Source organism: Medicago sativa, chromosome 6 (genome assembly GCF_051527215.1).
Source record: "Medicago sativa cultivar Bolivia chromosome 6, Bolivia_mono, whole genome shotgun sequence".
In the NCBI taxonomy this organism is placed as follows: Eukaryota; Viridiplantae; Streptophyta; class Magnoliopsida; order Fabales; family Fabaceae; genus Medicago; species Medicago sativa.
The window spans coordinates 79,826,401-79,842,886 of NC_140754.1; the positions used below are offsets into that span (position 1 = coordinate 79,826,401).

General features: G+C 32.6%; 1 protein-coding gene and 1 long non-coding RNA gene across 3 annotated transcripts; one reads left to right on the forward strand and one right to left on the reverse strand.

Moving 5' to 3' along the window:
• Positions 1–789: 789 nt before the first annotated feature.
• Positions 790–8,684, reverse strand: LOC146917206 (Molecular chaperone Hsp40/DnaJ family protein). 2 transcript variants are annotated; one of them, XM_085718993.1, is made up of 11 exons: positions 8,349–8,684; positions 5,346–5,404; positions 4,933–5,025; positions 4,696–4,811; positions 4,259–4,454; positions 3,984–4,159; positions 2,790–2,919; positions 2,277–2,437; positions 2,103–2,185; positions 1,878–1,992; positions 790–1,425 (listed from the first exon to the last, which is right to left on the reverse strand). In XM_085718993.1, exons 2-11 carry the CDS (start codon positions 5,400–5,402, stop codon positions 1,248–1,250), a joined length of 1,305 nt encoding a protein of 434 aa, XP_085575119.1. In that variant the 5' UTR covers positions 5,403–5,404; positions 8,349–8,684; the 3' UTR covers positions 790–1,247. The 2 variants fall into 2 exon arrangements, with proteins under 2 accessions (XP_085575119.1, XP_085575118.1); XM_085718992.1 differs by having other exon boundaries at positions 5,346–5,414.
• Positions 8,685–12,999: 4,315 nt separating this feature from the next.
• On the forward strand, positions 13,000–15,774 carry LOC146917207 (uncharacterized). The gene is made up of 4 exons (XR_015014127.1): positions 13,000–14,007; positions 14,726–14,794; positions 14,984–15,096; positions 15,492–15,774. It is a non-coding gene; the product is annotated as an uncharacterized LOC146917207 (long non-coding RNA).
• The last annotated feature ends 712 nt before the right edge of the window (positions 15,775–16,486 follow it).

A 16,486-nucleotide genomic window follows, 5' to 3' on the forward strand; every position in this document is an offset into this window, starting at 1 on the left:
TTGACTTAACGACTGGAACTAAAACTCCTCTAAAAAAACAGGAACTAAAACTATTTACATGATATTTTTGTAATGACTAAATATTTTTTTTTTTTACCGAGATGAAAAATGAAACTTGATAATTTTATTGGGTTTAAAAATACTTTTAACTCATTAATCAATTATTTTTTGAAACATAAATTAGACATCAAATTCAACAACAAATTATATGTTTAATACAATTTAAATGTGGGTAATAATTTTTTTTAATAAGCTAAATAAGGCCACCAAAATTGACATCGAAGATAATTGAACTTGAGACCTTGAGAGGAGCACACTGCAAGGTCTCAAGTCATCACCACTAAATCAAATGGGTTTGTGGTTAATACAATTCACTTGATGATTATTGAATATAACAAGGTACAAAAGCTCATTAACCATTCACTCAACACAATTAACCACAATTTTTGAACTTATCAACCACAATTTCTGGTATATATTTGAATACAAATCGTGAATGATAAATATCATGTATATTTGAACATCCGAATATCATGTATATTTGAATACAAATAGGCATGATATTCCAAATTATACCGAAATTATTATTAATTGAATTGTCAACATTTCATCTCTCAAATTCTATCAATTACCGATTCTTAATAAGTAGCCTTTGTCTTGGTGGAAATTAGTTGTATTATTTCATTATAAAACATCTTCATCCAACAAATTCAATTCAGATATAACATATAACATAAGTTAGCAAAGAAACACAATAATAAGATATTTGTAAACTTCACAATAATTTACTTTATCCAGATACAATTTACTATTATTTAGAAAAATGTCAACCAACTCTCTTCATCTCCTATAGCAAATTTACATATGTAACACAACATGCTAACTTGATAGCATAGTTTCAATGTAACTGCTCGTCTTAAAAATACAACACGGGAGCATGTTTCGACAAAAACCGCTGCTAAAGGTTGTTACCTGTTAAAGAATAGGGGAAGAACATAAAGTAAGGTGAATTCATCTCACTCATCTTATGTGAGAATTTTGAAAGAATTTTTATTTTGCCAACCCTTGCTTGAAAATGGAATGGGATGGCTCTCTCAATTTTGGTATCTTGTAGCTTGAAAATAAGCTAAAAGTGTTCTCCCCATTTCCATCAAGGTGTGAAAACCAAAATTTTCCACTTTTCCACTTTTCTTCCTAAGCCATATCCTAATGTTTTTTTCACTGTTTTCTGTTCTATAAATGAAGGATTAGGTTCTTTTCTGAAATAACAAGTGCTTGGACTTTGCTATAGATTTCAAAATCCAAGTTATAAATAGAACAACAAAAATGGAATGTGGGACTGTATAGTTTTGGTGGTCATATCTCCACAACAGTGTTGATGTATCTTGGCTGATTGATGCAAACCTTTCGTCAGAATTTCCTCTCCTGTACATACAGAAATAGGTGAGAGTCGTATCCCATATTCATGAACATATTCTACTTGGAAGAATGAAAACGGAAAAGTGAGTTTGGAGAAATCATGATGGCAACGTGAATCAGTTAAAGCTCTCAAGTGTAGCTTTCGTCAAAATTACTGTGGCATACTATCATTCCTACAAACTCACCATCGATCCAAATATGCACTAAGAACACGAGAACTTTTGTAATTAAAAGTGAAAATGAGAATTAGAAACTGAAAACATTTTCGCAAATCAAACAAGCCTAAGTTTTTTCAAAAATCTTCATGAGTCTTCATTTCATTATGAATGAAGGTGCATGTGTAGCTTTCTTACTTTGTTCGAGACAACTTCATCGCCCAATTCTAAATATTCATGCAAAAAAATTCATGATTGTTTATATCCAACCAGAATTAGCATATATAGCACATTGATACATACCTTAAGAAGTTCTTGATTGATCCCCATAGAGAACTTGTAGTTTCAGTTCCCTCGCTTGAGGCATCACTTCTTTTATCCCTCCACATGGAATCATTGAATTTTCCTTTACGTTGCCCTGGAAAGCGCATTTGCGAAAAATCTTGAATATTTTTTTCTTTCAATGTTCAGTAAAATTTTAAAAAATTAACTTTCATCCAATAGTGTTGAAGTAAAACAAACTATTACCAGTGTCATCAGAAGACCATGAATGACCTCGTCTAGATGCTCGAAGTGATGCTAATTGCTCAACAAGTGTGCGTTCTGTGCCACTGGAACATGGATTTGAGGAGAATGAAGGAAATGACTTCAGTTTTTTGAAGCATATAAGAAAGTAGTAAAGATGGTAAGAAAAATACGAACCTGATATCATTAGGAATAAGAACATTTACGACAAAGTAATGATCGCCTCGAATAGATGGTTTATTCATGTCTGGAACTCCCAAACGTGATAACTTCACTGAATGTCCATGTTGAATTCCAGAAGGAATTTGGAGGTCCCTAAAACCTTCAACAGTTTCTACCTGAAATAACAAAAGTCAAAACAACACTCATAGACATACAGTAGGCAACAAACATGGCCTAGTGTTATGAACGATTAAAGCACTAAACTATACTCATAAGAAAAGATCGTAATCAAATTCGAGTTCTAGTCAAATCCTAATCAAACAACATATTTATGATAAGATTCTAAAAGTAGGAAAAAATCCTTAAATAAACTAAAATTCTTTGATAACAAAGTTATCTAAAATCCCCAAAACTAAAGAAAGATCCCAATATAAGATAACATTCTGAAAGAACATAATTATCTAATACAACAAGTTTCTCAATTTTGCACCATTATTGTTGCCATTTTTTAGGTTAATTAAGTAATACCTTTTTAACAGACCCCAGTATTGCCTCAGTGAAGTCAATGTTAATCTTTGAGTATAAATTGAGACCCTCTCTCCAAATTCCTTGCTTTCTATCGACATGGAGGACAACAAAAAGATCCCCAGTATAACGCCTGAAACAATGCAACTAATAGTCAGCACTAAGCAATTTGATGAGTTGGATTACAGTGATTCCGACAATCTTTCTGCTTCTGGTTGCAAATAATACTTGAGGTATTTTAGCATAGAATTTTAGCATCAAAAGGTTAAAAATAAATTAAAGAAAGAAGTATTGTGGCTCTTCAATGGTGGCTTCATGGTAAACTAGTTAGAACATTATCGGAAAATCAATAATTTGTTGTGGCAAGCTGATCATTCATTCATATATAGAAAACATTTGACATTTAGGCCCTGTTTGGATAAACAGCTTAATTAAGCACTTATAGTGCTTATATATAAGCTATTTCTATAAGAATAGATAAAATAAAGTCAAATTGCTTTCACGTCAGCTATAAGCTATTTTTATAAGCTATCCTGGAGAACTTATAGAAATAAGTTGAAAAGTGTTGTGCCAAGTCCGAGCCCAAGCCCAACTAATGTACTAAATAGGGAGTTGGTTACATTTGCCGATGTGACTAGTTTGTTAGAGGAGAGTGACAGTTCCAACTTCTATGAAGAATGGGGATAGCAATAGAGGGGCATTCATCACTTTTCAGTTACGGGATTAGAAGGTTTGAGCAGAGAAAGTCCTTTATCTGAAAGAGCAATGCTCTGTGGGTAGTTAGGGATCTTCTTCCCTACTGCATTGTCATTTTTCATCATCAATAATACACAGTTATTCCAGTATTAATTTCTTTTTTCTATATTTGTATGTTGCTGTACTTGTGGTATGCAAAAAACAACAACTTATGGACATGTCATAAGTTGTTTCCATAAGTTCTCCCAAACAATCGCACAAGGGCTTATACCATTAGATAGTCTAAAATAGGACAGTCCAAACAGACCCTTACTTATTTAAGGGTGATGTGAAAAAGCACTATTTGGCAGTCTTTTTAACAACTTCTATTTCTCTTTTACTACCTAAAACTATAATGCACCACACAAATCACTGTATAATCAAGTCAATAAATATTAAGCAAGAGAGTGTACACATGCTGCTAGTTCATGTCTTAAGCAGAGTTAGTGCCATGCTGCTAACCTCCTCTTATCGAAATTCCCTTCTCCTCGGATTTTCATCGTGTCTCCATCGCTGACGCCAGGAGGGATGACCACTTCCATTTTTTGTTTAGCTTGCACAAGACCGCTGCCATCACACTTTCGACATATATCCGTGATTATCATGCCAAGACCACCACACTTAGAGCAGGTAGAAACCTGAATATCGCATGGCATCATTAAATATACTCCTGTTATAATGTCTCAGATAATTTAAATATAATCAGTCACTTATTAAATCTATTTAATTTAAATTACCTGAGACATCATTCCAAACGGTGTTCTCTGGGTTTTCTTCTCTCCTCCTTTGCCACCACAACTTGTGCATTTTTTAATGCCATTCTTTGATTTAGCTCCTGTACCGTCACAAGTATTACATGTCTCATAACAGGAAATTTCAATCTCTCTCTTTCCTCCAAAAACGGATTCTTCAAAGCTTAAACGAAGGTCATGCCTGCATTGTAGAATGTAGAAAATATGATATAAGTATTCATAATGTACATGCACTAATCCGTTTAAATAAACATGGACTATACTAAATCAAATGAGCCTGACTAATGGGACCAATACAATTATAACCAACAACAATAATAATAAATATATTATTTACAACATAGAACAAAATTAGTTTAATGCTGAACAGCGCTGACAAGTGAAAACTTCATTTTGTTTTTGTAAAAATAGACGAAATTTACCGAATATCAATGCCACGGTTTCCACCGTTTCTCATATTGAAGCCGAAGCCCCCTTCATCACTAAATAGTCCATCCGTACGACCAAAGAATGCATCGAATAAATCAGAAGGATCAACCTGATCAATACAAAATAAAACAGGAATAGTTTTAATTCTGTATAATTACATCACCATATCAAAGTCTTGAGTTCATTTCGACATTGCAGAAGGCAAAATACTCGAGTATAGACATACATACCTCTGAGGCACTTGCTGGTCCTCCATTTTCTCCTTGTAGACCTGACTCACCAAAGCGATCATATAAAGACCTTTTCTCATCATCTGATAGGACCTATTAGCATACTTTGTTACCAAGTGAATAAAAAGAGACAGACAAATATGGCACATAAAAGTTATATCCATTGAAAAAGACGAGCATCCATAAATTTCATCAATCAAGTCTTGTTTACTATGATGACGGAACGATTACAATGCCAAGGTTCAGACCATGAGCAAATAAAACAGTAGAACAGAAGATGAAAAGAATTATGATGGTACGCAGAATAGTGTAGCGTTCCCTTAAATAAATTCAAAAATAGACCCTGTTTGATAAATATTTATAGCTGAAAATAGAGAATATATCATTGTAGCGGTAGAACTTAGAAGAATTACCTCGTATGCAGCACTAATCTCCTTGAACTTCTCTTCTGCTCCAGGGTTTTTATTCATATCTGGATGGTACTGGTCCCAAAATATAAACATTATTATAAACCATCTACTCCAAAAGCATATACTGTTGGATAGAAGCATATATTATAGTGTAGATAATGCACAAACCAGTCCTAATTGATGCTGAAATTCAACCTTTATTTAGAGTAGTGACAAAAAAAATTGAATTCTAGACCACAAACTCCCAAAACTGAGTAATGGGTAAAGGTCTGCGAATGATTTTATATCTAACAAACACAACCTTAACTTATATCATTTACCATAACTAAAAATGCGTCAAATGGCTTATAAACATATTTTCTTACAGTTTTTGAAGTGCTATTTTCAGTTAAGTCTGATAAAAGAAAGGTCTTAACAGTCTCAATTTCCAATTACCAATTTGCCATGGTTGTCAAACTCGAGAATCTATGTAAACTTGTGGTATCGTTGTAGATTGGCATGAGTTTACTCAATACAAACATAATGTTTAAAACATTTATTATAGTATATAAGTAAACACAATTTAATCATATGTGTGTAACCAAATTTAAGTATTCTGTAAGCAACCAGTAAATTAGACTAAGACAGCCCAACCCAAGTCTATGCAAGCCTACTCAAGCTTACACAGAAATAATTTCATATGGGTGTTAAATCCATTTTTATAGTTAGAGTCGTAAACTCACATGATTATATGAGATAACTTGAGAACTTGACAACCATGATGATTACTAATGGTAATAGGTCTTGGTGGACAAGGGTATAAAGAGGATACAATCATTAATAGAGAAGTTATTTCACATGGATTAAAGAAGAAGGAAGGAACCATTTGTAAAAGAAAGGATACTACAAGAACAACTAAGAAGAAACAACAACGACAATCAAAGTCTTTCCCCATTAAGTGGGGTTGCGGTAGTTCTAAATTGTGGTCCGCAACATAAAAGAGTTTTAGAGGGTCTCTATAACAGCATCATAACCGCAATTGAGGCTGCAATATCATGCTTCGTAGCGTAAGTGCGACCACAACAACAATTCAGAACCATGTCCTATATAGATCAAATCATATCGAAAGATAGACAGATTATTCAACTTCAAATCTTTCTGTTAGTACTAGGCTGGGACAGCAGTTATTTAAATGAGGCAGCAGCGTTCAACTTCAAATCATATCTATATAGATCAAGTCATATCTAAAGATAGACCATCGAACTTCAAATTGTGGTTTGACTTGCAGCATTCCTTGATCTTCCTCTACCTCTAACTAAAGGAGAATCCTCCATATGAGCTACCTCCTTAATGACGCTCGTATGGGTTTCAATTCAACCTTTCTGCACACATGCCCTGACTAACTTAGAAGAAATTTTACCAACAGCAGATACCCTTACTTGCCCCTAGCGATATCATTCTTAATCTTATATTGTCTTGTGAGAGCACTCGTCTAACATAACATTCTTAACTTTACAACACCATTCTGATTTTATCAATCACTTTTTACTACTCAAAATTGAGTTATGTATCAAAGCGGGTCTTGTAAATGTGTGGTAAAATTTTCCTTTGAGTGATACTGTTCATCCAAATTACACCGTCATTTTCATGCATTCTACTTGGCTCCTATGGTGGTCATGTCATCCCCCTCTACTTCCCCTTCATTTGGTATTCTTTTTACCTTTATCTATTGGCTTTTTCATAGTTTAGATTAGAAAACAATTACTAGTAATCAAAGTATACCAATCAACACTGGCTAAGTAAAGATAAAAAACATAGTTGAGATTAAGATAGTTGTTTCTAGAGGAAACATATTTTGACTACAGAGTACAAAGAGATCCTAACAACCAACATTTTAAAAAATGACGCCCTCAAAGCCACATTCTACATAGATAATATTGTTTCATCTTCGTGTAATCATTAAAAGGTCTACTTGTTTTGTGTCAGGTCGTGAGCATTGTTGTCAATGGCGGAAGACAAAAAATACGCCATAAAATCTGCCACGCCATTCCACCAGAGTGGTGCCATGGATGCAAGTTAGCAACACTAGTCTAAGGGGAGCCTAAAATATCGAGGGACCATCACACTGAGTTCATTCAGCTCATTCTTGCTGGATGTGAAACTAACCACTCACACTTGAACTCCAACAGTTTGTTGGGTTTTAAAATGTGAAGTGGAAACAAAATCAATTTTTGAACACAATTACCTAGAAAGCTATTTTCACTACAAATTCTTGTATTCTACTCAACCAAGTACACGTCGTATGAAATAGGGAAAAATGAAAACGCAATCCTCAATTTTTACAAAGTTCACATCAATAAGCTATCATGTAGAGTTTATGGAAATATACTGAAAGCAACTTATAGACATGTTATAAAAGGTGTTTGCATAAGCTCTTTCAAACAGTCTTATAAGTACTTATACTAGTAAGTAATTAAACTCAAATAAGTCGATCTAATTAGACCCTTAGCCAAATAATATGCTAGAAATTACAGGTTCGAACCTGCAAACCAGCATATCAAATGCATCTACAGCCTTTTACTATCTGAGTTGAACTTAGAAAACCATTTAGGGCCCGTTTGGATTGGCTTATTTTTGAGCTTATGAAAAATAGCTTATGCAAACAAATAAGCTTTTATGTTTTCATAAGTTCTCACTAACGAAAATTGTATCTTCATAAGCAGTTTTTTTCCTTCATAAAAGCTTATTTATTTGTATAAGCTGTTTTACATAAGCTCAAAAATAAGTCAATCCAAACTAATCTTCAACTTAACAAAGCAATGAAATCAATAAACTAGAAATTAACTGAAAATTAAAAAAAAAATTAAGCATAAATTTCACAGAAACTCAACACCCCAGATTCCAATTCCCCACCTTTTACACATTTTCTCAAAAATCAAACATGACCCATCAAAATCACCACTCAAGAAAATCAAAACAAACAACAAATTCAAAAACCCATTTAAAAAAAACAAATAAAAATCAAACCTTTCGAGCAAGTTTCCTATAAGAACTCTTTATTTCTTGCAAAGAAGCATTGTTGCTGACATTCAAAGTAGAGTAGTGATCTTTTCCACCTTTGGCTCTGACCACTGTTGCAAAACGGGAGCGGTTTCTTGTGGAGGAGAGAGGGAAAGGAGTTGTGGTTTTGAAGGTGAGGTTTGAAGGGGTGGCAATGGTGAAAGGGGAAGAAGATGGTGGTGAGAGGGTGATGAATGGCATTGATAATGGGGTTTGGATATGGAATATAGAACATAGAATTTGGGACATGGTGGTGACTATGTTGATGTTGTGTTTTTGTTCATGTTAAGGAGATGTGAAGTTAGTGATAATTGGTCGTTATTTGGGGCTAAAGAGGGGTTTAGTGGTTATTGGGGTCTATGAAGCACATACGCGGATATGAACACCAGACACATATACGAACACTGATGATAACTTGAGAAAATGACAAAATTCAATGTAATTACATGTATCGGTGTCAAGTGAGTATTGGACATCAATACATGTTTGACATCGAGATACACCTGATATGATTGTCCGTGCTTCATAATTAGGGCATAGTAAGAGGGCTTTAGTGTGTTCATTTGAGACCATTGAATTTTGGTTATATCTATTCATTTAAATCGGTAGATAACATTGGAAACAACACAAATTTTGTATTTCTCTCAAAAAAAAAAACACAAATTTTGTATTGTTAAGAACGAAAAGATAAGTTTGCGAATAAATTTATCTCCAAAGTATTAGCATAAAATGACATAATGCTTACAAATGTGACAATTAAAGTGATTGATATACTTATGTATGTAAATATTTAACATTGATGCACAAATCTTCATTAGTTTAATCTACGATGGGTTGAATCTAACCTATCAATTTGAACGGAATAAATGTAACGCCCGTTTCGATTATTTAATTATTTTAATGAGTTTTAGAATATATTTATATGATTAGTGTGATTTATAAGATTTACGTGATATATATGATTTTAGAGAAATTTATGAGACGTTGTGACTTATTTTATTGTTTAATAAAATAAGATTCGAAAATAAAATAAATATTAAGTTGTGGGGTTATTTTGTGTAGAAATATATTTGTTATTTTGTGTAGAAATATATATGTTATTTAGTGTGGAAATATATTTGTTATTTTGTGTAGAAATATATATGTTATTTAGTGTAGAAATATATTTGTTATTTTGTGTGTGGAAATATATATGTTATCTGGTGTAGAAATATATTTGTTATTCAGTGAAGAAATATATTTGTTATTTGGTGTTAAAATATTATATACATATATATTTTGATGAAATATGCTATTATGTGTTATTTGGTGTATTAATACTATTAACTGGGAGAGATATATATTTAATTTAGAAATAAATAAGATTATGAGGAAAAAAGTAATTTTGAGGTGTAAGAGAAATTAGATGAGAGGTTATAAATAAGAGAAGTTAGGTTTAGAAAGACATAGAACGTACGATCAGTTTTTGGAGAAAACAAGGTTTTGAGAGAAGAGAAGAGAAGACAAAGAGAAGAGAGAAGAGGTTGCATCGATAATTCTAAGGTAAGGGTGATACTAGCATTCAATCTTATTATGTGTATGATTCTAACGATTAGATTTAACGAGTTGTAGGAAGAGTTTTTGAGAGATCGAGAATTAGGGTTTAAGTGAAGAATTGAGAATTAATGGTTGTTGTTGTTTGATTTTGATGATTAGAGAAATTAGGTTTCACTCAAAATTGATGAAATATAATGTTGTTGTTGATGAATTCATGGCTGCTTGTTGATGTTATTGTTATGACATGTTTTTGTTAATGATTGATTCAATGGGTAATCATAATCATAGAACTTGAAGTGAATTTATGTTGTTCTTGAAGATTTAATGAAAAATGGGTCAAATGGTGATTTTTGTTGAAAGGGTGTTTTAGTTCAAGTTTTATATGGATTTGGGTGTCTTTTCATGTCTAGAATCGTTTAAACAAACTTTGGGACCAAATTTGGGCTTAGGGGATTCAAAATTAGGATTTTGGGATGAAAAATGAAGTTTCCCGAGAGCTATCTCTGACAGCATTCTCTATTTCATGTTTTTGCATCTTTTTCACACATTTCAGTTTTGAATTGGCTTTAGGTGTAAACACAAAAGTTGTAGGTATGAATGTTAGCTTTCTAATGTCGTTGGTTTGACTTCAAAAGGATTTATAGAACTTGAGTTATGGTCAAATTACTGCACGTAGGTCACAATGAATTTTTATGGACTTTCAGCATAACTTTTCCGAATTTAAAATGAAAACTGGTATTGATCGGTACAGAATTGGTCTTAGGCGTAAACATTAAAGTTTTAGATAATTTTGTTAACTTTCCAGTGGCTTTGGTTTGACGTGAATATGATTTTTAGTTTTTGAGTTATGATGAAAATACTCCAAGGAGGTCTTAGTGAAATTGTACGGTGACAACATTCTCTGTTTCATGTTTTTGCGTTTTGTTCATATGTTTCTGTTTTGAATTGATCTTTGTTGTAAACATGAAAGTTGTTGATAATTGTGATATCTTTCCAGTAGTCTTGGTTTGACATGAAAATATGTTGTGCATGATTATTTATGTTCTTACAAAGATGCATGATGAATTGTCGATACTTGAATACGATGATATATGATGAATTAATTGTGTGCTGTCATGTTGTTGTTAATATTATCAATGTGATATTGTTATATGAGTATTAATGTGAATTATATATGATGTTTTAAGATGCTAAGATGTTAAGACGTTAAGATGATATGAAGTTGTTAAGTCGTCGAGTCGTTATGAAGTCGTCAAGTTGTTAAGATGTTATGTTGTCAAGATGTTAAGATGTCATAGATGTTCATGAAGTTTCTAAGATGTAAGATGTTGAGTCCATGCATACTCATTTAAAGATGAGGGCTCATGCCCTGGAGCTTTTGCTCAACCAGAGACGAGGGCTCATGCCCTAGGAGCTTTTGCTCAATAGCGACGAGGGCTTATGCCCTAGGAGTATATTTATGCTCATAAGCGACGAGGGCTTATGCCCTAGATTGGTACCACATGCATTTGCATTTTCATGATGATTCAAGATGATTTAAGACGATAAGAGTTGCATAGTCGAGTCAAGATGATTTAATACGAAGATTTGCATAGTCGAGTTGAGTCGTTAAGTTATGAAGTTTAAAGAAGTATCTAATGATGAATTATTATGATGATACACGACGATGTATATGATTAACATTTGATGATATGATGATGTCTATGTTTATGATTAAGAAGATATATAATTTATGATGTGATGCTAGATGTTTATGATGAATGATTATGAAGTTGTTTATGATGAATGGTTATGAAGTTGTTTATGATGATTGATTATGAAGTGGTTTATGATGATGATGTTATGTTAATGCTATATGTTTTATGGTATGATGCTATATGATTTATGATATGATGTCTATGTCTATTAGATGATGATATGTGACGATGTTATGATTATTAATTGATGATATGTGACGATGTTATGTTTATTATTTGATGATATGTGATGATTGTTTGCGATTAGTATTTGATGATATGTGATGATGCTTTTATGAATATATTTATGATGATATATGATGACGTTTATGTTTGTACTTATGATGTTATAAGATGATGTCTTATGATTATATTTATGAAGATATATGATGATGTTTATGATTGTACTCTTGATGATGTATGATGAAGTTTATGACTAATGTAGGAAGATTAATGATGCTAGTTAATGAAGTTTAAGATGTTAGATATAATTGTTGAATTATATGCCTAATATTATTGTTTTGTGAAATCTCACCCCTTCTGCTTGAAAATGTTGCTCTTCGTATGGGTAACTTGCAGGTAACCAAGATTAGTTGCGGTCGTGAGTGGACTCCTCACAAGTGTGTGTCTTAGGTGCTCTGATACGGGATGGAATTGTGTCTTTACTTTCTGTTCCTTACGTATTACTTTATGAATCTTTCAAGAATTGATGTTGAACTAAGTTTTATGAGATTTTATATTAAGGCCCTTGTGCCAAAGATTATTTAAGTTGTCAAACTATTTAGCTGCGAAGTTTTAAATATTATGTTGTTGAACGTTTTGAAGGATAAATTATTATTTATTCCATTTATGATTTTTAAGAAATGTGACATTCCGTTTTGTGATGAAAAACTCTGATAATTGTTATGAAATTTTTACGTTGGGAAAACGGGGTGTTACGATAAACACCTCAACAAGATAGGAAAACCAAATTACGTTGCACCAAGACGGAAAAATCAAAGTACGTCGCACTTAGGTCATTAAATCCCAAAATATAAAAATAACCAAGTACATGTGAATAACGCTTAGATGTTTGGTAAAAAAAAACCTTATATTGATGTTGGTAAAAAAAAACATTTATATAGATAAAATGAGAGAAAAAAGATGTAGAGGGTGATTACATGTCAACAAATGATCCAACACCACCACCTATATGGATGAAAAAGAAGTTAGAGAGAAGTTGGAGTTTCTCTCATTAAAAAAGCAAGGTCGTCTTGTGTCATTTGACATTTTTGTTACTCTAAATTATGATGTTAATAACGAGGAAGCGTCTAATCCCTGGTGATATTGTTGGCGAATGTGTTTTTTTGTTGTTGTAGATAGACAAAATGATAAATAACCATTGGAATTCATTCACACAGGTAACCATTTATTCAGTTGGCTTGAAAATGTGATCAAATATGCTAGGTCCCTTTGATTATGTAACCTTCTTCTATAACAAATCTCCAAATCCACTTATTAACAACATTATCATGCACAAACACGATATCCAACAAAGAACTACACTCTGTAACTTGTTTCTTCTCCCAAACGAACAATCTTGTACGTCACCTTCAACCCCCATCAACTCATGACCCTAATCTACATATCTATACTACTAACACATTTCTATCTTCAAAAAGTCTTCTAAATCTATTACAAAGAGGACCACCCTCCTACCACATAAAAAAAACATGTTTTTCCATTGCCAAACAACTCTCAAAATACTTATGTCAAATCCATCCACTACAAAAAAACGTGAGAATTCCGGCGGTTTTAATACGGTGGTTTTTTAAACCGCCACTATTTACGGTACATTCTGGCAGTTTTTTGAACACCGGTATTAACTGCATATTGCGGCAGTTTAACACGCCACTATCAACAATATTTTCCTTAACAATTTATATTGTACAATACGTCGGTTTAAACCGCCGGTATGTACAATTGTTTGATTTTAGATTGGCGCACTATTTTTTAGATTGGCGCACTAACATTTCAGCTTCCCTCTTTTTCCTTTAATCCTTTACTTTTATATTACCCTTATTTTAAAGCTATATATTTTTTTTTTAAGGATTTTAAGCTATATTTTTATTACCCTTATCTCTCTTTAACCCTTTCTCTTTCTCAGATTCAGCCTCACCACCGTCACTCTACCGTTCCATCTGCCACAAACCCTTTCCCAAACCCTTTCTATGTTACTCACATAAATCCCAATCATAGATCTGATCTCAGTATTTGGATCTGACGGTGGCGAGGGTTCCTTTTTAGGATATGACAACGGCGAGGGTTTATCTCTCTGAGAATCTCTTTCCTCCGTCGCCGTCGGAGGAGGACAGGTAACTACCTCCCTCGTCTCTTCTTTCATTCAAATCGATAATGTTTTTTTTTTAAATCTAATCTCATTTTTTGTTGAATATGTATCAGAGAACCGTTTTTTGAGTTGATAAATCCTAGCTTTGGTGTGGTGTTGGGCTGAATTCGTTGTTTGTAATTTTGAATCCTTCTCATTATTTAGTTTTTGCAATTGTTAAATGTGTGATCTCTTTTGTTGTCTAAATGCCTAAACTAACTTGTCTAAATATTCTTCTGAAATTTATTTCCCTTCAACTTTTTATAATTTATTCAAGTTGTTGGTGTGTTAGGTTGCCCCGTTCCTTTTTTTCTTCTTCTTTTCTTTTTCTTTTGTAGCCTTTGTTGACAAATGGGTCTTTTCCTTTTGATGTCTATACATACAGGGTGAATCTGAAAAGGAATTTTTTTTCCTAATTATCGTTAATCTTCAAGTGAGTTCTTTTAATAACGACTATGAATGAATCAATATAGAACTACAAAGGTTTAGAGTTTTGAAGTAAATGAATGTGATTTGATTTGGATAATGTTTTGGCCTCTATTTTTCCATCAACATTTTCACCTGTTTTTCTTGTGTTGAACTTAACTATTAGGTTACTATGTTTTATTATTTCAGCCATTGTTTCTAGTAAAAAGTGAGGTCCATCATTTGGTTGAGATCATAAAGGTATTGGTTTATTTACCTCTGATTATAATTAACTTTAGGTATGGGAACAAAACTACCTCTAGTGAATAAGTGAAGTGCAGGAATCCAAATTACTTCAAAGGTACAAGGTTAGTAATTTATTTTAATTGATGGAGAATGGGTGTCTTGTTTGATATACATAAATTTTGGGTTAATGATAAATGGTGGCCTTGTTTGATTTATATAAAACTTGTGTTACTGGCAAAGTTTCCTTGTCTGATTAATTTCATCTCAGGTTATGCTTGAAGGCTAACACCTATATATGTGAAAATTTGCAGGCATACTCTTAAAGTTTCATATTTTATGGTTGTACAAATATGGATTCTTGTGGGCGAAGGTCCTAGAAATAGAAAATTCAAGTGATTTGAGTTTATGTTCCTTATTCATAAAGGTATATCATCTAATGGAAATCTCTCCATTTTAAAGTGTTTTGTTAAAACAAGTTTATGATTTCACTCTTTTGTTGACGATTTACAACATCTTGGGGAACAACATAAATTTTTTACCCTCGAGTAATATGATGACTTGAGACTTGCGTTTTTCTGATATTTTCAATTGTGATGTGAAGCTTTCTTGCACTGTTCTTTGTTTACAAAGACAAGCAACAAAAATTCAAGTACAATAGTGGTTACATGTTTTTAGAAAGACAATGTTTTAAGCATGTTTGTGATTAGAATTAAAATATTGAACATGTTGTAACATTCTATATTGTTGTTACTTAGTTTTTTTTCTTTTCTGTCTTTGCTATAGCATGTTGGTGGGGCCTAACTTGTTCTAATTATGCAGGATTTTGGTTCTATCGCAGCTATGGTGTTTGATTTATATGTGCTTGATGAATGGCTATTTGGTGTTGTATGCTACAGCAGGGTCTAGTTGTTTTAGTCTATGCTGGTTGACAGTGTTGCAGCTCTGATTTAAGGGCTTCTTTGTATGTTTTGTTTTTGCAGCCAGTGCATAATCTGTGCTCTTGTTTATGTGTTATCAATTTTATTAGTTGTAAAATAAACAAATACAAGGTAGTATAAATTATTGAACTATTTATGTTACACTCTGTAATATTACAATCTATGCATGAAAAAAAATTATATCAGTACTAGGAATTGTTATTTCAATGCAATTTTCAATTTTTTTTATTTAATAAGATGACCATTATGGCGGTTCTAACTACCAGGATGTCCAAATTTTTTCCTGAAATAATGTATATTATGGCGGTTCAAACTGCCACTATGTGCAATTTTGTTTATTGAATAATGTACATTATGGCGGTTGAAACTGTCATTCTATGCAAAACACTAGCCGCCGCTTTATTCAATGTGTATTATGGCGGTTTACGTGGCGGGTTGTATAAAACTGCCGCTATAATCTTTGTGGCAGCAAAAATTAAGGCAGTTTTTTCAACCGTTAGTCTGGTACATAGTGGCGGCTAAAACTGCCGAAATAATCAAAATTTGACCGCCACAATAAACGTGATTTTTTGTAGTGATCAAACACAATTAACCATAATTTTAAATGTTTTTAACCACGATTTTTAAATATATTTTTCTTCCTGAATCTTTACTTACAATGTCACAATTCATAATCACCCACCAATGGAAAATAACTACAATTTTGAATGTTTTAACCACGTTTTTAGATATTTTTTTTTGTTTGTATAAACTTGAACATAAATTATGGTTAATGAGTTTCATACATATTTGAACACAATTTGGATTATTTTGAGACACTCTTGTACCGATATTTGATTGTAGTAATTATTTCATTGGTCTAGACGACTTGTGATT